The 23,279-nt window shown below is 42.3% G+C and overlaps 1 protein-coding gene across 1 annotated transcript in view; it reads right to left on the reverse strand.

Moving 5' to 3' along the window:
• Nucleotides 1–8,617: 8,617 nt before the first annotated feature.
• Nucleotides 8,618–23,279, reverse strand: part of LOC127203019 (leukocyte immunoglobulin-like receptor subfamily A member 3) — a 69,487-nt gene continuing 54,825 nt past the window's right edge. Inside the window, exons 7-13 of the mRNA XM_051161833.1 lie at nt 13,958–14,028; nt 13,166–13,470; nt 9,482–9,583; nt 9,357–9,399; nt 9,118–9,155; nt 8,854–8,906; nt 8,618–8,782 (exon numbers count right to left, since the gene is read on the reverse strand). Of these exons, the coding sequence (XP_051017790.1) occupies nt 8,618–8,782; nt 8,854–8,906; nt 9,118–9,155; nt 9,357–9,399; nt 9,482–9,583; nt 13,166–13,470; nt 13,958–14,028 (777 nt within the window). The remainder of the gene's footprint in view (nt 8,783–8,853; nt 8,907–9,117; nt 9,156–9,356; nt 9,400–9,481; nt 9,584–13,165; nt 13,471–13,957; nt 14,029–23,279) is intronic.

Genomic DNA, 23,279 nt, shown 5'->3' on the forward strand with positions numbered 1-23,279 from the left:
CCTGTGGTTGCATATCAAAGCCCATGCTTGCCTCCAAGCTCCTGCAGTCCTTATTAACAAGTACTTCTTATACATTTCAAAACCCTAACACTTTCATGCTAGCCCTTCTCACCTCCCCAGGCTTCTATTTTCCTAGATAGACATTTATAATTTATGTAACAGCAAGGGGTTTTCCCCTGCCTCCAATATCTCTTGCTATCTCCATAATTTTCTGCTATTCTCACTTCCCTAGCCCTGGTAATGTCCAGTCTGTTTCTTTTTCTCCCTACTCTGGACTCTTTCAGATGCCTCTGTCTTGCTCACAGTAAAAAGTAGAACCTCCCCTCCAGAGACGCATGGGAGAACAGCAAAATAAAAGGATCCAGAGGGTCCTAGAAATCTACAAGTAGAACAATATGATAGGCAGATTTGGGCCCAGGGGTCCCGCTCAAACTAAGGCACCAGCCAAGGACAATACAGGAGGTAAACTTTAAACCCCTTCCCAGATCTAGCCAATGGTCAGAATATTCTCCACAGTTGAGTGGAGAGTGTGATACGACTTTCTCACGTACTCTGGTGCCTCACATTTGACCATGTCCCCTGGAGGGGGAGACCTGGTGGCACTCAGAGGAAGAACAGCAAGTAGCCAAGAAGAGACTTGATACCCTATGAGAATATATAGGGGGACGTAATCCCCCTCAGGAACAGTCATAGGGGAGGGGAATAATGGGAAAATGGGGGGGGGAGGAATGGGAGGATACAAGGGATGGGATAAACATTGAGATGTAACAAGAATAAATTAATAATAAAAAAAAAGTAGAACCTCCCCTCCTAATGGGGTAGCCATTTAGGTTGTTTCTTTATTGTTCCCCTCAAATACATATGCCTACTAGGATCATTATAACTCCAAAAAGTAAAAAAAAAAAAAAAACACCTCATTTCTGGAGAATGAAAGTATTGCTATTCTCCCATGCTTCTCTCATCTAGAGCACTCAGAGGAAGGACAGCAGGTTGCCAAGAAGAGACTTGATACCCTATGAGCATATACAGGGGGAGGAAATCCCCCTCAGGAACACCCATAGGGGAGGGGAATAAGGGGAAAATGGGAGGGAGGGAAGAATGGGAGGATACAAGGGATGGGATAACCATTGAGATGTAACAAGAATAAATTAATAAAAAAATTTTTAAAAGAAAGTATTGCTTAGCAGTTAAAAGCACTTGCTGCTCTTCCAAAGGACCTCAGCTCAGTTCCCAATATAGACATTGGCTTACTATCAACTGCCTGTAGCTCCAGCACCAGGAAATCCAATACCTTCTTCTGGAGTCTGTTCCACCTACACTAATAAATACACACTTACATACATACATATAATTAAAGATATTTTTCTAGTTATCCCATCCCTAGTTGAGGAGCTTAGGGTAGGTGATGGCTGCTGTTGGAGGGAAAGTCATCTTTTTTCGCTGGTTTGGCCCATGGTAGGTTGTCCAAGTTTTATTTGATGACCTACATCTATGTGTGTATGGGCATCGCTAATTGTATTTAGGAGGTTATAAAAAGAAGAGCAGAGGGAAAGAAGGAGGAGAGGAGGAGAAAAAGGAGGAGGAGGAAGAGGAGGGGAAAGGAGGAAGAGGAGGAGAGAAAGTGGTTGGAGAGATGACTTAGTGGTCGAAACTACTCGCTGCCATTCCAGAGGACCCCAGTCCACAACCCAACACCTACATTGGGTGGCTAACACCCATAAGTAACAGGGTCTTCATGAAATCTGATGACATCTTCTGGCTTCTGTGTGCACCTTTCATACATGTGGCATACACACACACATAAACAAAAAAGAGGAGGAGGGCCAGGCATGTTGGCGCACACCTTTAATCCCAGAACTCAGGAGGCAGAGGCAGGTGAATCACTGTGAGTTGGAGGCCAGTCTGGTCTAAAAAGTGAGTCCAGGACAGCCAAGCCTACACAGTGAAACCAGGTCTCAAAAAACCAAAAAAAGAAGAGGAGGAGGAGTATAGTAGCATGGACTGTCATCTGGTTTTTTTTGAGTTTGCAGGCTGTCTATCCAGTTCCTTCTAGCTTTGAGAGTCTCCATTGTGAAGTCAGGTGTCATTCTACCAGTTCTACCTTTGTATGTTTTTTAGCCTGTTTCCCTTGGAGCTTCTAATATTCTTTTTTTTCTGTACATTTAGTGTTTTGATTATTATGTGGTGAGGGATTTTCTTTTCAAAGTCAATATATTTGGTGTTCTGTAATATTCTTGTATGTTTATAGACATCTATTTCTTTAGGTTAGGACTTTTTTTTCTTTGATTTTGTTGAAAATATTATCTGGGCATTTGAGCTAGGAATAGTCTCCTTCTCTTGCTATTATTCTTAGTTTGGGTCTTTTCATGGTGTCCCAGATTTCATGAATATTTTGTATCAGAAATTTTTATTTAACATTTTCTTTGACCAATGTATCTATTTCTTCTATTATATCTTGAATACCTGAGGTTTTTCTCTTCCAACTCTCACATTCTGTTGGTGAAGCTTTCCTCTGTAGTTTGCTTACCTAGTTTTTCCATTTCCAGAATTACCTCAGTTTGTGTTTTTCTTTTTGCATCTATTTCCATTCTCAGGTCTTAAATAGTTTTATTTCCTTCAACTGTTTGTTTTTTTCCTTGGATTTTGTGGCTTTTTAAAAGAAGACTTTACTCATTTCCTCCAATTTTCTGTCTTTTTCTCAAATTCTTTAAGGGATTTATTCATCTCTTTTTTAAGGGCCTCTATCATCTTCACAAAGCTAATTTTAAGGTCTTTTACTTGTGTTTCAGCTATATCAAACTATCCAGGGTTTACTATGGTAGGATACCTGGGGTTTTGTGGTGGCATGTTGCCCTGGCTGTTGTTAATTGTGGGGTTTTTTTACATTTTTATTGCTTGTGAATTTCACATCATGCATCCTATCCCACTCATCGACCTGTCCCTGCACATCTACCTTCTGCCATTGCAACTTCCCTCCTAAAGAAAACAAAAACAAAACAAAACAAAATATATCACTATGGAAGCTGTCGTGTGTCACACATTAGACCCTTTTGTCCACACATTCCTATGCAAATGTTCATTGCAATGAGCCATTTTTCAAGACTTCTGCCACATCTTCCATACTGGATCCTCACTGGGACTCCTGTGGGATGTGCTACAGTTGCTCTGTGTCATGGATATCCTGTGGCTTTAGTTCTTCAGGACTTGCCCCTTCACATATTTCAGGAGTTAAGAGATGGGGTAGAATACAGGGGGAGGGGATCCCCCTCAGTCACAGTCATAGGGGAGGGGAGTAAGGAAAAAATGGGAGGGAGGGAGGAATGGGAGGATACAAGGGATGGGATAACAATTGAGATGTAATATGAATAAATTAATAAAATACATTTTTAAAAAAGAGATGGGGTAGATATTAGGGTACTCTGACCTAAAGTCCTGTGTCTGGGCCTGGATGGTAGCTGAGTTGGTTTGCCAGCAGTTGCTCCTGTACCCACACCACCAGGGCCAGCTCTCCTACATTGCCCAGGCAAGGGGCAAGGCTAGATTTCCTGTCTGCAGCATCAGGGAAGCAGCTGGACTGACTTACCCAAGCTTAAACCCTCAGGGCCAGCTTACCCAAAACACTGCCTCCAGGGCCAGATATGCAATGCTGCCAGGAGATGTGTGGGACCCACTCTCCCAAATGCTATAGCCAGTGAGGGAAGATGCCAAATCTCCTTCCTGGAGCAGAAGGTGAGGAGGAGCAAGGGATGGGACATCTCTCCAGCACGCAAGTAACTTCATGGCCAATGAGAGGCCTCCCTTGCTCACACCCTTAATTCCATCTCACCTACACAATCCCACCAGGGTCAGTTCTACTGTGCTATCCAGGCAAGGTGTATGGCCCCCTCTCCTAAGTGCTGCAGCCAGAAAAAAAGTGGGTCCAGCTTTCCCCATGCTGTCCAGGCAAGGGATACTGCCAACTTTCCTTCTTGACACACACAGCAAGTGACAGGGTCATCTCTCTCACACCCATGACCCCCCAAGTGGCCAGCAGTGGGTGGGGCCAGCTCTCCCACTTGTGGCAGGAGGGTAGGGGCAGGAAATGAGATATCTCTTGCCCAGGTGAGGAGTGGAGCCCTCTCTCTGGTGTACTGCAGCAAGCATGGAATGAGACCAACTCTCTTGAGATGCCTAGATCAGGGGTGGGCCAGATCAATCAGCTCTCAATGGTAACATAGGCCAGAACTTCAAATGGTCTCATGTAGCAATGCAGGCTACTCATATCCACCTGTTCCTCATCATCCTAGCATCTCCAGTTCTGCCTCTCTTCATAGTTCATAAATCATTCTGGTTTTCTTTGTCTGCCATGTGTATGCTTGGTGTGTATAGTGTGTGTTCTGTGTGCATGGTGTGTGTGATTGGTAGGTAGTGGGTGGTGCGTGTCTATGCATGCTATGTGTGCTTGTGCATGCATGCACACTCATGTGTGTGTGCTTTCTACTGTGTATGTGTTCTGTTGTGGGACATATGTGTTTGTTGTGTGTGCCGTATGTGTACTCTATGTCCAAAATTCTTCTCATGAGGTCATCAGTCATATAATATTAGGCATCCATTTTACTCTAATATCACTTCGTTTTAACTACGTTAGTTACACTGTCAACACCCCTATTTTTTAAATATTCTTAAATATTCTAAGACACCAGGGGTTAAGATGTCAACATACACATCTGAAGACACCGTCCAACCCCATCTACTTGAGATAGAATAACATCACATTGCTGCTGCAACTTTCAATTTTTGCTGCTGCTGATGATGATGATGCTATTTTGAGGCAGGGTCTCATCTACTGTAGTCAAGAGTGACCATAAACCCCTGATTCTCCTGCCTCCACCTCTCAAGTGCTGGTACTAGAGGATGTGTGTGCCTCCACACCCAGATCTGCCATTTTTACTTCTCCAATTCACAATAGTGCCGAGCATTACCCTAATACGGGTCACGTGAGCTTGCATCTTTCTCCTTGAAGCTGTCTTTCTGGCTTAAAGGACAATTTACAAGATCCATGTATGCTTGTGAGGCTAGCAGACGCAGAAGCAGAATCTGAGCTGCGCCTCCAAGTGCCAGTCACCTCTCCCTTCCCAGAAATGACCACACTGTTTCACCACCACACCCCAGTTCATTTCCACTCCTCCACATTCTCACTTCCCTCTACTTCTTCTATTCCCACCCAAAACCACATCACAGCATCTCACTGCCCTGCATCCAGCTTTCTTCTTCTCAGCTTCCCTTTCATTCTTTTCCTCTTCAGTAACTTTTTAAATATTTTCGTTATTATGCCTACATGCATATGATATGACTGGATCAAATCCATCTCACATCCCTATCCTTACAAACTTCTTCCCCATTTCCTCCATCTCTTTTCCCTGTCAGATTTTTTTTTTGAGACAAGGTCTTAGTTATAAGTCAGTTCTCTTCTGTCATGTGGATTCCATGGATTGAACTCAGGTCTTCGGGCTTAACAGTAAGCACCTCTATCTAGGGAGCCATCTGACCAGACTTGGAAGATCACTCTCTAGCCAATACAGGCCTCACTGTGTTTCGCAGGCTGGCCTTAATCTACAGGCAATCCTCCTACCTCAACTTTCAGCTAAGATTGCACATGTCGAGTCACTGAAATGATCCACAGAGAGAGTTCTTGACAACCACACTAATTAAGCCAATTCTAAGTAAATGAGTGTAGTGGGAAACCATTATGTTGTGGTGGTTTTTCCTCCTGTCCCTTAGCTCCCAGAATAACAACTCATGAGACTCCTTAAATATTATACAAATTCCTAGGCCATATAGCTAGGCTCTTCTATGACTAGTTCATAAATTACCCATTATTCTAATCTACATTCTGCCATGTGGCTGGTTACCTGAGCTCAGGTACCATGCATCCTTGCTCCTCACATCTTGCCAGCTTAATCTTTCCATGCCTGGCTCTATCCCAGAATACTTCTGCCTACCAGATGTTCTACCTCCTAGTTTGTACCTAAGATAAAGGCCACATAATTTTTAATTGCCATGTGTTGCATCCATCCATACAACACACAAGAGATTCCTTCTACATATGTGTCATTTCATTAGTCAGAAACTAAGATCAGGGTTCATCTTTCAGGGCATCTTAGCATCAACCTCAGGGATGCTGTATTTTTAAGACAAAAATCACAATAGGTGTTTGAGGGGAGTCTGGACAACACCTCTATTTTTGCAGAGGTTAGCAGTGTCTTACAGATATTGCATGACAGTTATTCTAGTTAATGTATCTGGACCATAGTCAGACTCATGAACAGTCCCAAAAACATTGCCAAGGCAGATGTGATTCTGTGGCAGGTTGGGGGGGGGAGGGTTGGAAGGCTGAGAAGAGTCTAGGCGGACACATATTAGAATTGGAACAAGATGGCATTCCCCTTAGGTATTTCGTCACTGCGCCTGCTCCCTACTTCCTTTTGTCAACACTTATTGAAAACATTATTTTTGTTACAATTTTTATTCTTTAAGAATTTCATACATGGATATCATGAAATGTTATTATATCTGTGTGGAACAGGTGAATCCCTGAGTGACTGTATGCTGTTCACATGGAAACAGGCCTTTCAAGGACCCCGATGCCTCAGATCCAAGGAAATGTCAAAACCTTCCCCAGATAAGGCTCAGAAGGATAGCAAAGCTTTCCTCTGGTACAAACAAGAGTGTTTAAAAATAATTTGACCATCATGGGCTAAAACTAGCAACCATATTTTTCTTTAATATAATGACTACAGTCTGAGACTTTACCCTTACAGATACCTCCCACTAAGAGTAGTCAGTTTTTCCTCCTTGTGTTATACATGGTAACCATAAGTAGCTGGTACCCTCCATCAGCATTCCTGACAGTGAGGGAGCAGACCAGTTGTAGGAGGTGGAAACATAAGAGGGCAATGGGAATATGAACAAAGGACAATGACATACATGTGTGGAAATGTCATAATGAAGCACGTTATCTTATATGCTAACGAAAAACTAGTAATAAAAATAAAATGAACAAAGTCCAGAAATTTCTTTGTGTTCAAAAAGATATAAGATTCTCAACAAGTATACAGAGAGGTGTTTGGTATCCCTAACCATCTTGTAAATGCCGATCAAACCCACCATGAGATATCACCTCAAACCTATTAGAATGTCCATCACCAAATAGAAGAGGTGGAAAAGGGTTGTAAAAAAAAAAGTGGGGAATATACAATCCTTGTACACTGTTGGAGGTGACATAGATTGGTACATCCTTTATTTAAAAAGACAGTATGGAGGCTATTAAATACATTTGGAAAGACCTGTCTACTGTTACCCTAATCCTCTCTTCTACATATAGGCACAAATGAAATAACACCATCTTATAAAGACTCTTGCACTCCCATATTTGTTTCAGTGTTATTCACCAAGTAATGGCAAGAATTCTCTTTATTCTTGACTCCTCCCTGGTACCTGCACGTCTCCTTAAGCAAATCTGAGTGGTTTTTCCCACCTGGAAAACAAAGTTTCCTTTAAAAAGCTCTGGAGACTGACTACCTCTTCACATTGTGTGTTAGCTACCTTTTGACGGCTGTAATAAAATCGAACTGAGAAAAAGAGGGTCCCTCATTTGCCTTTCCTGTTGTTTCAATAAAACACCCACCTTGACAAAAAGCAACTTAAGGGAGAATCCAAGGTTACAATCCATCATGATGAAGTCATGGTAGCAGGATCCTGAAGTAGCTAACATATTGCACCCACGATCCCTATGCTCAACTATCGCTATTTTATATAGACAGACTCTCCACCCAGAAAACGGAGTGGACAGGTCTTCTTACCTCAATTAGTCTAATCAAAATAATCCCTCACAAGCACACATGCAGAAGTCAGTCTCCCAGGAGACTGTATCTCATCAAGGTCACAATTGAGACTAATTATCACCAAGGGTTTATTTTGACTTAGTTTGAAGGTATAGTCTATCGTGGAAGTGAGAATATGGTAGGTGAAAGTGCCTCTAAATGTAGTAGCAGGAGCCATGATACAGCTGGTCATTCTGTATCCATAGTCAGGAAGCAGAGAGAAATCAATGAATAATGATGCCACACTTATTTTCCCCTTTCTATTCAATGTAAAAACCATAGCCCATAAAATAGCATCACTTATATTCAAAAGTATGTCTTTTTCACATCAGATAAACATCTCTGGAGGAGCTCTGATGGACATACCTATATTATGCCTCCTAAGTGATTCTAAAATCCATCAACTTGACAGTCAAGGTTGAAATGCTCTACATCACTAATTGCCGGGAATCTAGACTGTGCACCTTGCATCTTCAGTAGATGGTGGGAGCCATGTCTTACTAAGTTAACCTGAACCCCAGGAAATAGTCATCTGTACACATCTGACTGTTACACTAGTAAGTGAGATAGTGAGCAAATCACAAGGAATCAGAAGTTTGCTGATAGATGTTTATGAGCTCTGGGGTTCCTTTATAATGGACAAGCTTCTCTATACTCAAGCCATTGCAGAGCCAGACTGACAGATTGAGCTGAAGAACATGAGATGGTGTTCATGGAGCCTCCCTTTGCTGAAGAAACACCTGCACACCTCACCGCTAGCTCTGACTCTTCTCTTGGGATAACATGAGGGTAGCGTACACACAGGTCTGTGTAGACATGCCCGGAAGGGTGTTGGAGGGAAGTGAATCCATGTTCCTCTTGACAATCTCTCTGTTTAGTTGGGCATAAGTCACTTCCTGTGAGTCTTCTGCTGCAGAAGCCTGCCATCATGAGACACAAGTTAGGAAGAGTATACCCACGGGGTGGAAAAGGAGAGGTAGGGAGAGCTTACCTGTGTGTCCACCGGGCTGCAGTTCTCAGGCCGAATGCCCTCAAAGTCATCATCTGGAAGAAAAGGTGAGAAGATGGCCTGTTTCACATGAGCCTTTAAACTATATAGCCTTGTGTTTATATCTCATGGGTGACCAACTCAACCCTAGAGAAAGACAGGAACATCACACAGCAAGGTGGCTCCTCCCACCTCTTCTGCTCTTCCCAGTAGGCCTCCTCAGCCCCAAAAGCATCCCTTTCCTCGGAGACATACACTCCACCTTACATTTATTTTTTTCGTCCATGTCCACGGCTGGGCTGGATCTGAGTGAAAAGAAGTGGAAATGTTCAATTATGCCTGAGAAATAATACATGAGTAAAATTTTTAGGAGTTGTGGGGGTAGTTCAGTGATAGACTGCTTGTCTAGCAGGCAGGGGCCCTGGCTTCAATACCCAGTACTCAGACAAAAATCTTACATAGAGATGCAGGGGTGTATTTATTAAAAAGAGTCCACATTTTCCTACCTCCTATATTTTACTTGTCTCTTGGTCTCACCATTGGTGGTTCCTACAGAAAGACAAACACCTGTCTTAGAACCCACCAAGCCCTATACACCCCTCCCAGGCTCATCACCCCTCCTGAGACATACTGCATTTGGCCCAGTAGCAACAGAGGCAGATGAAAATGAGGAGGAAGACAAGGAAGCATGCAGCAGCAACTGAGGCCCAAACCGCAATGGGACCAGATGGGTCTGGAATTAGAAAAGAGTAGTGGTCTGTTATTAAACATCTGTTACATTAATTCGTCCTTTCAGCCAAACACTTATTGAGTACAAGCCTTCTACAAAACACATTTATGGCATTTATGAAACTATAGGGAATTTACCTAATAAAATAATTGAAGCAATCAATTCAAGTGTAATTGATAATATAGGTAGGGTATATGGTGAGTCAGTCTTTTAAACTCAGGGTCTTACTCTGTAGCCAAAAATGACTTCAACCTTGAGGCCTCCCTGTTTTCAGCTGCCAATAGCTGGGATCATAGGGATGCACCAGCACACCCAACTGATGAGACAAGTTAAATACAATAACAAAGAAAATGTATTTGGGGAAATGGTTCATAAATGAAAAGAAACACCCATCCCTCGGAGGTTCAAGGAGAACTTTTCCCAAACAGTCTATGAAGAACATACACAGATTAGTCTGAGTGAACCACATAGAGTAAGAACAATCAGTAAGGGAAGTTTTTTTCTAATAAAAATAGAGATCAAAAGTTACATGCAACAATCAGAAATTGAAAAACATTGCAAGTGGCCAAAACAAGTTTAAATGAAATACCAGCCAATAAAGAGTGGTTGGCATACAATGACTAATACGTTGTGTTTGGTTTTTTAGCAAAAGGAACAGATTCTCTTCAGAAATGTGGCCCAAATCTAAGTCTATGTAGCAGGGGGACTTGCACATTTGTGTGCACTACTGTTCTAGTTACAGCAGCCAGGAAATTGGACTAGGCCAGCTTAGGTGTCCATTCACTGATAAATGAATAAAGAAAATGTGGTACATAGACAAAGTGGAATTTTATGCAGCTGGAAAGAAAAATGAAATCATGATGCTTATAAGAAAATAGATGAAACTGGAAATCATTATTACACCAAGTAAGCCATACTCAGAGGGATAATACCACATGATATCACTCATATATGACAGTTATATTTAAAAGTGTGTGTGTGTGTGTGTGTGTGTGTGTGTGTGTGTGTGTGTGTGCGCGTGTGTGTGCTGAAACTAAGAAGGGGACCATGAAAGAAAAAGAACTCAAGATAGTTAGGAAAGTGAAAGTGTAATAAAATTATGTAATATGAAATCAACAGAGGGGAACTATCTTATGGGAGAAAAAGAAACAGTAATAATAACACATATGACATTGAACTCACAGAGATATAAGTGCTGGAATTAAAGGTGTGTGTGAGCCACCACACCTGGCCTGAATTTTTTATTTAAAAGTTAACTGAGCCAGGCAGTGGTGGTGCACACCTTTAATCCCAACACATAAGGGGCAGCTTCAGGCAGATCTCTGAGTTTGAGGCCAGCCTGGTCTACCAAGCGAGTTCCAGAACAGCCACAGTTACACAGAGAAACCTGATTCGAAAAACAAAAATAATTTTGTTAAGAAGGAAGAAAGCAAAAGACTAACGAGATGGCTCAGTGGATGAGCATACTTGTTTTGTAAGCATGAGAACCTGAGGTCAACTCTCCATCATCCACACGGAGAGATATTTGTAAGCTGTGCACGCACTGGAGAATGGAGACAGGAGAGTCTCTAGAGTGCAGTGGTCAGCCAGGCTAACCAAAACAGCAAGCTGAAGGATCCATGACAGTTCCTATCTCAAGGAAATAAGGTAGAGAGTGACAGAGGAAGACTCCTGATGTCTTACTCTGGACTCCACATGTGTGCATACACCCAAACCCTCATGAGCATGCACCACATACACTCAAACTTTCCAAAAAAAGAACAGAAGAGATATAAATGGAGATTAACTCTTGGAAGAAAGGAAACCAGTTGGCCACTTGCTCATGTGCCATCCCCTTCTCTATTCTACACAGCATTTCTTCCTCTTGCCTCCTCATGACCATCTTCCCATCTTCAACCCATGCACACTTGATCACTTGATGTTTTCTCTAGTTCCCAAGTTGAACTTCCGTGGCCCTGCTTCCTTTGTTCCGCATACATGAAGCATGTCCTACTTTTAAAACCCCAAGACACAGCCGGGCGTGGTGGTGCACGCCTTTAATCCCAGCACTTGGGAGGCAGAGGCAGATGGATCTCTGTGAGTTCAAGGCCAGCCTGGTCTACAAAGCGAGTCCAGGATGGCCAAAGCTACACAGAGAAACCCTGTCTCGAAAAACCAAAAATAAAAATAAAAACTAAAACCCCAAGACATACTAAAAGATGTCTTAGCAGAAGTGCTAAGATATAAAGAAATCAGCTCCCTCCATCAAGAAAGCTGACCCTGCTGTGCTCTTTTCTAAGAATTCTGAGATGTCACCACCATTACTTTATTTTGTCTATGTCCAGGCTCTCACCAGTCTTCTATTCTTATCTAACCTCTTCTCTACTTTTATGTCATGAATGTGTATATTCAAGAGAGTTTTCCTGAATTCTATTCTATAAATGTTTCCTGAATTTCCCACTGGGCTGATGGTTCTTCAGAGGTACCACTGTGATGGCAAAGGTGATGGGACAGATGTGTGTAGTCTTCATCACTCATCAAAAAAAAAAAAAAAAAAACTTCCCTTCAACAAATGACAATTCCACATAAAGGACACATAGCATTGAAAAGATAACAAATCAAAATCAGAGTAGTTGCAATGGATACATCTACAAAATAACTCCTGCATTGTGAAAGAGGAGGAAAGGAGAGTATAAGTGCCAATGAATCAGAGTTTGTGGTGAGACTGTATCTCCTAATGATTGCAGAAACAACACATGTTAACTTTCACCAACATGACTGCCTAAACATGAGCTGAACAAGAACAAAAAAACGGGCATGCTAAAGTGCATAGAAGAATGCTCATGAAGGCTCAACTCTACACAACTACAGGGAACTAGAAATTCTGAGAATTGGAGAAATAGTCTTCCCTAGAGAAGAACACACCAACTGGTTATCAAGTACCAAATGATCACCACTGAAAACATACATACAATAACGTTATACAGACTGAATGGGTTATATTGTGTGTGTTAAGTGAGAGCATATAACAACAAGTAATGGAAAAAGAAGCTGTGAATTTGAAAGAGAGAAAGAGGAGTATACGAGATCGTTTAGAATGAGGAAATGGAGGGGAGAAAAGATTTGTCTATATTATAACCTAAAAAAGAAAAAAGTGATGATCTCCTGAGATACATAAAGTCACATTCAATGAAGAAACTTACACATTTTCTTTCATCTTTCGTGTCACCATCAGCTAGTGATGTACTTGTGACACACACATATACACACACACACATACACACACACACACACCTCAGAAAGGAACATTGGTGAGTAACAGTCACCAGTCAAGTGGCACAACATCTTTCAGAAGGGTTCTTATTATGGGAAGGTAAAGACTTCCATTACACAAAAGAATATACATGTGTATCTGTTCAAAGTAAAACAATTAAATTATAATATTAACAGCCTATTATGCAAATGAAACATTTCCAGTCATAACAGCAGTGCAGTGTGAAACAAAGAGTACGTGGCAGACATACAGAGAAATGGATGTGTTCCACATGGCATCCACTGAGGTCACTCTAAGCACACAGATAACAAACAAATATCAAACATACTTACCTGGGATTGGAAGCTCAATGGGGTCACTAGGCAGTGACCACAAGTAGGAATTAGATTTGAAAGAGCCAAAGCATCTGTAGGTCCTCCTGTGCCGTGGGCTCACAGGGGAGATGATGAATGTCTTGTGGTCCTGATGGGAGCAGTTCTTGGGAAAGGAAGCATTTCCATCTTTGCAGAGGATGAAGGTGTCAAAGGAATGAGGTGGGTGACAGAGGAGAGTCACATTTGTTTCTGAGAGTCCCTGGGAGCCTGAATCAACAGTAAGGGATGGCTTGTCCTGGTAACCACCTGAAAGTGAAAAGACTCTATTATTAGTTTATCATGGTAGCATTTGCATGGCTTTAATCCTTGCACTCAGGAACAGAGACAGGTGTGCCTCTGTGAGTTTAAAACCAGCCTGGTCGATATAGAAGTTCCAAGGCTAGCCAGAGTTACAGGTGAGACCCTTTCTCAAAATAAATCACAAAATGACCCTGTTACTAAAAACATTGTTAAAATGAAACCTACAAATCATGTCTGAGCTGAGAAAAAAAGACAAAAACAAAAGTAAATTCATCTATTATCCATTGCTAATCTATAGGGATCACAAAACATGTTTCTATAATTCTCTATGAAGCAGGGCCATAGAGAGGTTCTATGTAGGTACTCTATAACACTGCTGTGATTTCCCATGAACTCCATCCCTTAGGGGCCATAGTCAGTATTCTGAAGGGAAACTAGACCACATTCAGTGCAGGGGAAGGATGACGAACATCATCTTCAGGTAACGAGACTTAGTTGCTGAGTTCTTGCCTAATATACACAAAGCCCTGGATTCTGTTACCATCATCAGATGAATGCTGTGGTTGTCCAGGTTTACAATGCTAGTCATGAGAGAGTAGAGGAATCAGAAGTTCAAGATTATGGTTAGATACACACCAAGTCTAAAGCCAGACTGAAATATTGAGATCCTGTCTCAAAAAAATAAATATATAAAAATGAAAATGGAAGAGGAAAGGATGAAATGAGAGGAAGGGAAAGTGGAGGAAAAGAGAGAAAACAAAGAAAAGATGACAGACCAATGTATGTGAGTAGCAGAAATTTAGCAAAACCATTATATGGAGTGATGGTTCCTAAACTTTAAAGTAGCCTTTATTAGTGATTCTTAGCTGAGATTTTATGAACTTGTTCTCTTGAAGAATTCCCAGAGCCTTTGCATAACATAGTTTAGAGACAGGACTTGCAAACCAGAAAGTCTCTTATGGCTGAGAACTGCTAGGTGATGGGTCTTTCAAAGCAACCCCTGGGTATGTAGAAATTGCCATGCTAAAGGTGGCTTGTCTGTAACAATAAGAAAAACACTCGCGGAGGTTGTCAGGTCTTCAGGGACTGATGCCCTGCTTCTGAGAAACATAAATTCATCTGGAGTGGTTCGCTTTTCATCAACCAATACTCGCAAGTAAACAAGAACTCCTGTGTATGGGAGCAGAGATAAAGCCAGGGACTGTGAGGGAACATAGGTAATTCAATAAAGTAGGCAACAGTGACTGAGGATAAAGAACTGTATTCTTAACATTTGCTCACCTGTCACCATCAACTCCAGTTTGTCACTAATTTTGAACAATTCACCTCCCTTCTCATATTGACAGTAGTAAATCCCCACATTGGTGTGTGTCATGTTCTGAAGAATAAACTCAAAAATGTCATTGGATCCCTGTGTGGTGCAATCATGCCAGTCTTTATCAGATACATAATGGGTTAGGCACACTCTGGTCACTCCTGGAGGGGCTCTGCAGAAGATGGTCACATCTCTGCCCTTGGAAATCACAGTTCCTGGAACTGCCCATATTGAAGCCTGGGGCAATGGACCTGGAGAGACAGAAAGAAGGGATCTAACCATCTGATGTCAGGATAGCATGCTCCCCAAGAAGCTCACACATCAAGAATGAATCAAGAAAATACACCACAGGCCAATATGGTGGGGTCAATTCCTCTGTTGACATCCCTTCTTCCCAGATGACTCTCAATTAGGTCATGTTGAAGAAAACTAACCAGCACACTTACAAAGTGAAGTCTCAACTCACAGTTTCCAGAATTTCTGACATATTTCAAGTGGCCTAGTTAATCAACATTCTGATTCCCATACCATGTAAGAATAACTCTCACTCCTTAGTGCTATCTAGTGGCATCTGTCAGCCAAAGAATAAACCCTGTGGGTTGCCACTCTTTTCACCAAACTTTGGCACTTCCCTGGGCCAGACAACATGGTGTCGCATTACATCATTGGACTGTCTTACTTTATATCTTGCTTCCATGTTAAAAACCCAACTATTATACAAGCCTCTAATATCACACCTTCTCTGGGAGCCTATGAAAATAAAGTAATCCTGTCTGTGATGCACCCTCATTAGACAACATTGAAATCAATTCTATCCCATGATGACATGCAGTTATGCAGATGAAAGTGGAAATCATTATACTGAGAAAAGTAATCAGGACCCCGAAAAACAAATGTTCCATTACCTCACACATATGTGGATATCAGTGTTAATGTTTTAGGGGTGTGTGTTTATTTGAAGCACCTGAAGAATCCAGAAATGTAAAAAAGAGAAAATAAGAATGGTGAGGGAAGAAAGATCACGAGAGAGTCAGCAATGTATAACACAAGTGATGTCAAAAGGAAATGTGGAGTAATGGGTAAGGAGGTTTAATCAGGGAGAGGGGGTGGGAGGGCAGGGCAGTAGTAGGGCAAAGAATTACTGACATTAATGATGTTTGAAAAAGCCACATGGAAACCAACTGTTTCTGAGCTTCCTAAACTTATGTATGTATGAATGTACTTATGCATGTATGAGTTTAACTATTGCTAATCTATGCAGGATATTATGATCCTCTGGTAGGAAATAACATTGATTAAAATTCATTATGTAATTCCCGAAGATTATAGAGGAAGGAGAAATAGACAGGATGTGGAAATTGTGTCTTATGATGGTAGTAGGGATGGGAGGAAAATGAGGAACAGGAGCCAGGTTATACAGGAAATGTACTGGAGAAAGGGATGGATCGAAAGTCTAACGTCAGAAATGTAGTAATAGATGCCAAATAAGCTCATTTACTGATCACAGAATAAACCTAAAGAAGGAAGACAGTTTCTGTGCTTGACAATAAAACTCATACTGAAGGAAGGATATTGCTCACTGGTCAGTGACGGAGGAGCATAAAGAGGAAACAAGACAGAGTCAGGAACTGATTGCATGAGATGTAGAGATGCCGCACATGCAGATGAGCTTGGGAACACGACTGGGGACAAAAAAAAACCCTGTGATTTAATGAGGAGAACGTCCTCTGATGGAGATGCATGAGCACACTGGGAACTCATATTGAGTGGCTTATGATATATGCTGCAGGAGTGAGGGGCAGTTGGTTAGCTAGGCTCATCAGAGATCCCTATAGGACAGCACTCTAAGGCTGCAGTCATCCTGCATGAAGAAGCTTCAAAGGATACTTTCTGCACTCACTATCAAGATCTACACAAAACCAGGAAGGGCTGTAGCATTCCCATGTGTCTAGGGTGTTAGCATCCATGACCTGACTATGCTCATGTCAACAATGCACCTTCACTCACATTCCAAAATCTGGTCTCCACAGGGTAGCAGAAAAAAAGGAAGTGCAAAGCAATCATATGGGGAGATAGAAGAAATGAGGGATGGGCACTACAGAGAGATGTCACACAGGAGAAAAAAAGAGAGACGTGGGCTTTGCTACTCTGGGGATCTCTCCTGCAAACTACACAAAAAGAATTCTGAAATTCCAATATCATGACAATATTTTGCCTCATCTCCAGACACTGGACATTTAGCAGAGAAATAATCTTATTTAAGCGTTTTATTGGCAGCATTTTGATGAGGATTAGGATTGGGTAGCAAGGCTCTCCTGTTAAGGCTCCCAGGAGGCTCCATGAAGACTTATCCTGCACTTTCAAGCATCCAGCAATAGAGGCAGGCCCAAGGCCTAAAAGGAGGATGATAGCCAGGCTAGGTGGAGGCAGTACTCCACTCCGTAATCTGAGGTGGAAAAACTCCATGGAAAGAAAAAACAATATTTAAATTTCATATCAACAAATATCAAATATAATATATAAATATACTTATTGTGGGCTGGTATTTCTTAAATGAGCACTACAATTGATCTTGGAACACAATACATCTCTACGTGAGTTATAAAAAGATCGCTTCTCCCAAATACACAGAACTGTAGGGATAGCTGAGGAGGCGTCATGGGTGAGTGGTGAGCTAGAGGCAGTAGATTACAAAATGCAGCTACTGCACCCTCTACACTACCAGACTCATTCAAGGATTATATTTTAGGAACAAAGCCCTGATAAAGAAACATGTCGGGTCCATACCAAAATCATCACAGACAACCTCAACTGGAACCAATGCTGATTACTATGATGAAGTCATTGTGGTTTTTCTGATTCTGGATTATTCAAGAGACTCAGTTTGGTAAGCCCAGCCATTAACTACTTAAGACCCAGTTAGTATCTTTAGAGCAAATGTTCATACTTCTGCTAGTGTTTCTCAGCTTCAAATTTACAAGACAGAGAGCAATAACCAAGTAAGTTTGATGTATTCTAGATGTCCTCCTGTACCTGATTCTTTGAAAATGAATACAGATGACTTTGGATTTCTCCTCCACTGTCTCCCTACCACCTTCACCCACCCTCATCCTTTCCACAAGCACATTTTCTATAGGCATGTTCTTTTCTTTGTGTGAGATCCAATACATTCTTTGAACCAGAGAGATCTGTGTGACCATGAATGAATAAGTTATCACAAGAGCCTGGTGGACTCTCAAATGGTTACACAGCCAATGGCAGTGATGCCCTAATTTCAAGAACCTATCAGTACTCATTACTCTTGAGACCTTCTCCACCTGTAGTTAGTTATTGACAAGAGACTGGTGCACCTACTAAGGGCTATGTATGGAGAGTGCCTAGACGCCTGCCCAGGTGTAGTCAATAGACAGCTCAGTTTCCATGGGGGAGCAAGTGCTGTCACTGACATAGACTCTGTTGCCTGCTTGTTGATCACTTCCTTCTGGCAGGGAAGCCTTCCTAGGCCACAAAGGAAGAGAATAGAGGAAGTCCTGATGAGACTTGATATGCTGAGGTCACATGATAGAGGAGCAGGGCTCCACCTTTCTGAGAACTAGGGGAGCATGGGGTGGGAGGGGGAGAGGAAGGAGGTAACAAGTGGAATGTAAACTGAATAAAATTTAAAAATAATGGGCAGGAGAAATGGCTCAGAGGTTAGGAGCACTGCCTGAGCTTTCTAAGGTCCTGAGTTCAATTCCCAGCAACCACAAACTGGCTCACAAAAATATATTATATGATCTGATGCCCTCTTCTGTCTTACAAGTATACATGGAGGCAGACACTGTATAAAAATAATAAATAAATCTAAAAATTTTTTTACGTTATTTTTTTTACTTTTTTATTATTAATTTATTCTTGTTACATCTCCATGGTTATCCCATCCCTTTTGTCCTCCCATTCTTCCCTCCCTCCCCTTTTCCCTTATTCCCCTCCCCTATGACTGTTCCTGAGGGGGATTACCTCCCCCTGTCTATGCTCATAGGGTATCAAGTCTCTTCTTGGCAACCTGCTGTCCTTCCTCTGAGTGCCACCAGGTCTCCCCCTCCAGGGGACATGGTCAAATGTGAGGCACCAGAGTACGTGAGAAAGTCATATCCCACTCTCCACTCAAGTGTGGAGACTGTTCTGACCATTGGCTAGATCTGGGTACGGGTTTAAAGTTTACCGCCTGTATTGTCCTTGGCTGGTGCCTTAGTTTGAGCGGGACCCCTGGGCCCAAATCTGCCTATCATAATGTTCTACTTGTAGGTTTCTAGGACCCTCTGGATCCTTCTACTTTGCTATTCTCCCATGCTTCTCTCATCTAGAGTCCCAATAGGATGTCCTCCCCTCTGTCTGAAGGCTTTGGTGGGACATGACCCTTGGGCTAGTATGCAGATATAAGTGAGTATATACCATTTAAGTCTTTCTGCTTCTGGATTAACTCACTCATTATGATTATTTCTAGCTCAATCCATTTATCCACAAATTTCGGGAATTCCTTGTTTTTAATAGCTGAGTAGAGGATCCAAGATGGCGGCGAAGAGTGTAGATCGCGTTTGGAGGCTCCAGTGAACAATTCAGGGAATTGCACAGATTTCTGAGCCAGGAACACCGAGGTCCAAACATCATGGCAGCAGGAGTGCTCCACGGTTCGGAGGGACCAGGGTGCAGAGGACCTGCGTGCCCCTGCACACGGGAGGAGCGTGGTTTTTCTCTGATCGGAGCGGCAGAGGCAGCGGCACCAGCGGCACCAGCAGCGGCGGCTGAGGTTTGCAGCTCATAGCCTTCCGGTGGAGGCGATTGGTGTGGTGGCGGATGGGAATTGCTGCGGGAGAGAAGACTCGGGGCAGGATTTGGGTCGCGTGGAGCCTTTGGACCCAGACTGGACTCGGCGGACAGTTCGGCCCCAGAGTCCCGGGTACTGGCCCAGCACAGCAAGCAATTCTGCCTGAGGCACTAACTCCCCTGCTGTGGCGCAGGCTTAGTTGAGCTCGCAGCTCCACACTAGGCACCACCTCAGCTCAGCGGCAGCTCCCCTGCGGTGACACAGTCTGGGCGGAGCACTTGGTTTCACCACTGGCGCTAACTCAGAGCAGCCACAGTTCTCCTGCAGTGGCACAGGCTTGCTGACGTGCTCAGTTCCATCCTAGGCACCACCTCAGCTCAGCAGCAGCTCCCCTGCGGTGACACAGTCTGGACGGAGCACTTGTTCCACCACTGGCGCTAACTCAGAGCAGCCGCAGTTCTCCTGCTGTGGCGCAGGCTGGACAGAGCTCTCGGTTCCACCAGCTCTAAGACTCTGGTTGGACACAATGTGCAGTTTGAATCCAGAATTCCTGGCTGAGATTGGTGGTCAGTTCGGGCCCTGAGTCAATAACTGACCACAGCACGCACTTTGGGCCAAAAGGCCCTAGCGGAGCTTGGTGCGTAGTCCCAGCCCAAAAATTCTGGCTGGACCCTGTGTGCATTTTGGGCCCAAAATCCCTAGCTGAGCTTGGCAGATGGTTCAGGCCCTGAGAATCTAGCTGAGTTCTGCCTGTGTTTCGGTCCCAGTGCTCCTGGCTGGACGTGGCAGGGAACACAGAAGGCTGTGGATACCTTGGACTGACCCAACGCTCATTCAGAGACCCAGAACAATTGCAGGATCCACAGCAGAGGGGGACTGCAGATCACTGGCAGTGAGAGACCAGAACAACAGGGCTAACCTCCTAACATCCACACCAGTGAAGCTTTGAGCTCGCAGCCTAGGGAAATCATGAGAAAACAAGTGAATCTATCGTCAGACACCCTCCATTCAACTCTGGAAGCTACCCAACAAAAACAAAGACAGCAAGATGTCTAAAGGACAACGAAAAAGCATACGCAAAAAAACCCAAAACAACATGGCGTCTCCAGTCTCCAGCTATCCCAAAGAAAACAACCCAGAGTACTCAAATACAACGGAAATACAAGAAAATGACCTCAAATCCTTAGTAATGAGGATGATAATGGAGGAAACAAATAAAATCCGTAATCAAATGCAGGAAGACGCAGACAAACAGGTGAGAGACATAAAAGAAGCACATAGAGTGGAACTGGAAAAATTGCAGGAAAATGCAAACAACCACATGAAAGAAATAAATAAAACAGTTCAAGCTCTGAAGCCCTATAAAGAGGCAATGGAAGAAACTCAGGAATATACAAAAAATCAGATGAAAGAAATCAAAAAATCAGTGCAAGATCTGAAAATGAAAATGGATTCAATGATAAACACACAGACAGAAGAAAAACGAGAACATGAGACCTCAGAGAAGAAGGCGAGCAACACAGAGGTGAGCTTTTCTAACAGAATCCAAGAGATGGAAGAACGAATCTCGGGGCTAGAAGATACAATCACAGATATTGAATCAACCATTAAAGAAAATGCCAAATCTGGAAAACTCCTGACCCAAACATCCAAGAAATTAAGGACACCATGAAAAGAAGAAATCTGCGGATAATAGGCATTGAAGAAAGAGAAGACATCAGACTCCAGGGCCCAGAAACTATTCTCAACAAAATCATAGAAGAAAATTTCCCCAATCTAAAGAAAGAGATGCCTATAAACATACAAGAGGCCTACAGAACACCAAATAGAATTGACCAGAAAAGAAAAACTGCCCGCCACATAATAATCAAAACACAAAACATGCAGTACAAAGAAAAAATATTAAAAGCTGCAAGGGAAAAGGGCCAAATAACATTTAATGGTAAACCTATCAGAATTATACCCGACTTCTCAGCAGAGACCATAAAAGCCAGAAGGGCCTGGACAGAGATCCTGCAAACCTTAAGAGACCACAGATGCCAGGCCAGACTACTTTACCCAGCAAAATTATCAATAACCACTGATGGAGAAAACAAAATATTCCATGACAAAAACAAATTCAAACAGTACCTATCCACAAATCCAGCTTTACAGAAGGTACTAGAAGGAAAACTCCATCCCAAAGGGTCAAGCTACAACCAAAACTACCCAGGAAATAGATAACTATCCTATGGCAAAAACACAACTACAAAAACGCTCGACTGGAAACAACATCAAAATTAAGACTCTTAACAGTCACTGGTCATTAATATCTCTCAACATCAATGGCCTCAATTCTACAATAAAAAGACACAGACTAACTGAATGGGTACATAAACAAGATCCAACATTCTTCTGCATCCAAGAAACACATCTCACCCATAATGAAAGGCATTACCTCAGGGTAAAAGGTTGGAAAAAAATATTCCAAGCAAATGGTCACAAGAAGCAAGCAGGTGTAGCCATTTTAGTATCGAACAAAATAGACTTTCAACCAAAATTAATCAAAAGGGATGAGGAAGGACACTTCATACTCATCAAAGGTAAAGTCAACCAAGATGACATCACAATTCTGAACATCTATGCTCCCAATACAAGGGCACCCACATTTGTAAAAGATCTCCTAAAAAAAGCTTAAACCACACATCGATCCCCACACAATAATAGTGGGAGACTTCAACACCCCACTCTCACTGAAGGATAAGTCATTGAAACAGAAACTAAGCCGAGAAATAACATCATTAACCAATGCCATGGGTCAAATGGATCTAACAGATATCTATAGAACCTTTCACCCAAACAAGAAAGAATACACCTTCTTCTCTGCACCCCATGGAACCTTCTCCAAAATTGATCACATCGTAGGTCACAAAGCAAGCCTCAATAGATACAAGAGGATTGAAATAATACCTTGTATCCTATCAGATCACCATGCTCTTAGGCTGCAATTCAACAACAACAGAAATAACAAAAAGCCTACACGAACGTGGAAACTAAACAACTCTCTGCTAAATGACACCTGGGTCAGGGAAGAAATAAAGAAAGAAATCAAGGAGTTTCTGAAATTCAATGAAAATGAAGAAACAACTTACCCAAATTTGTGGGATACATTGAAAGCAGTGCTAAGAGGAAAATTCATAGCACTAAGTGCCTTTAAAAAGAAATTGGAAACATCGCACATAAGCATCTTAACGACACAACTGGAAGCCCTAGAAAAAAAAGAAGCAGAAACACCCAAGAGGAGTAGACGCCTGGAAATAATCAAACTCAGGGCTGAAATTAACAAATTAGAAACTAAGAAAACAGTCCAAAGAATCAACAAAACCAAAAGCTGGTTCTTTGAGAAAATCAACAAGATAGACAGACCATTAGCCAAACTAACTAAAAGGCAGAGACACAGTATTGAAATCAACAAAATCAGAAATGAAAACGGAGACATAACAACAGACACTGAAGAAATTCAAAGAATCATAAGATCCTACTTTGAAGGCATATATGCCACAAAATTTGAAAATCTAGGGGAAATGGACGATTTTCTTGAACAATTTCACTTGCCAAAGTTGAATGAAGAACAGATAAACAAGCTAAATAGTCCCATTTCCCCTACAGAAATAGAAGCAATCATCGATGGTCTCCCAACCGAAAAAAGCCCACGGCCAGATGGTTTCAGT

This window comes from Acomys russatus, chromosome 19 (genome assembly GCF_903995435.1).
Source record: "Acomys russatus chromosome 19, mAcoRus1.1, whole genome shotgun sequence".
In the NCBI taxonomy this organism is placed as follows: domain Eukaryota; kingdom Metazoa; phylum Chordata; class Mammalia; order Rodentia; family Muridae; genus Acomys; species Acomys russatus.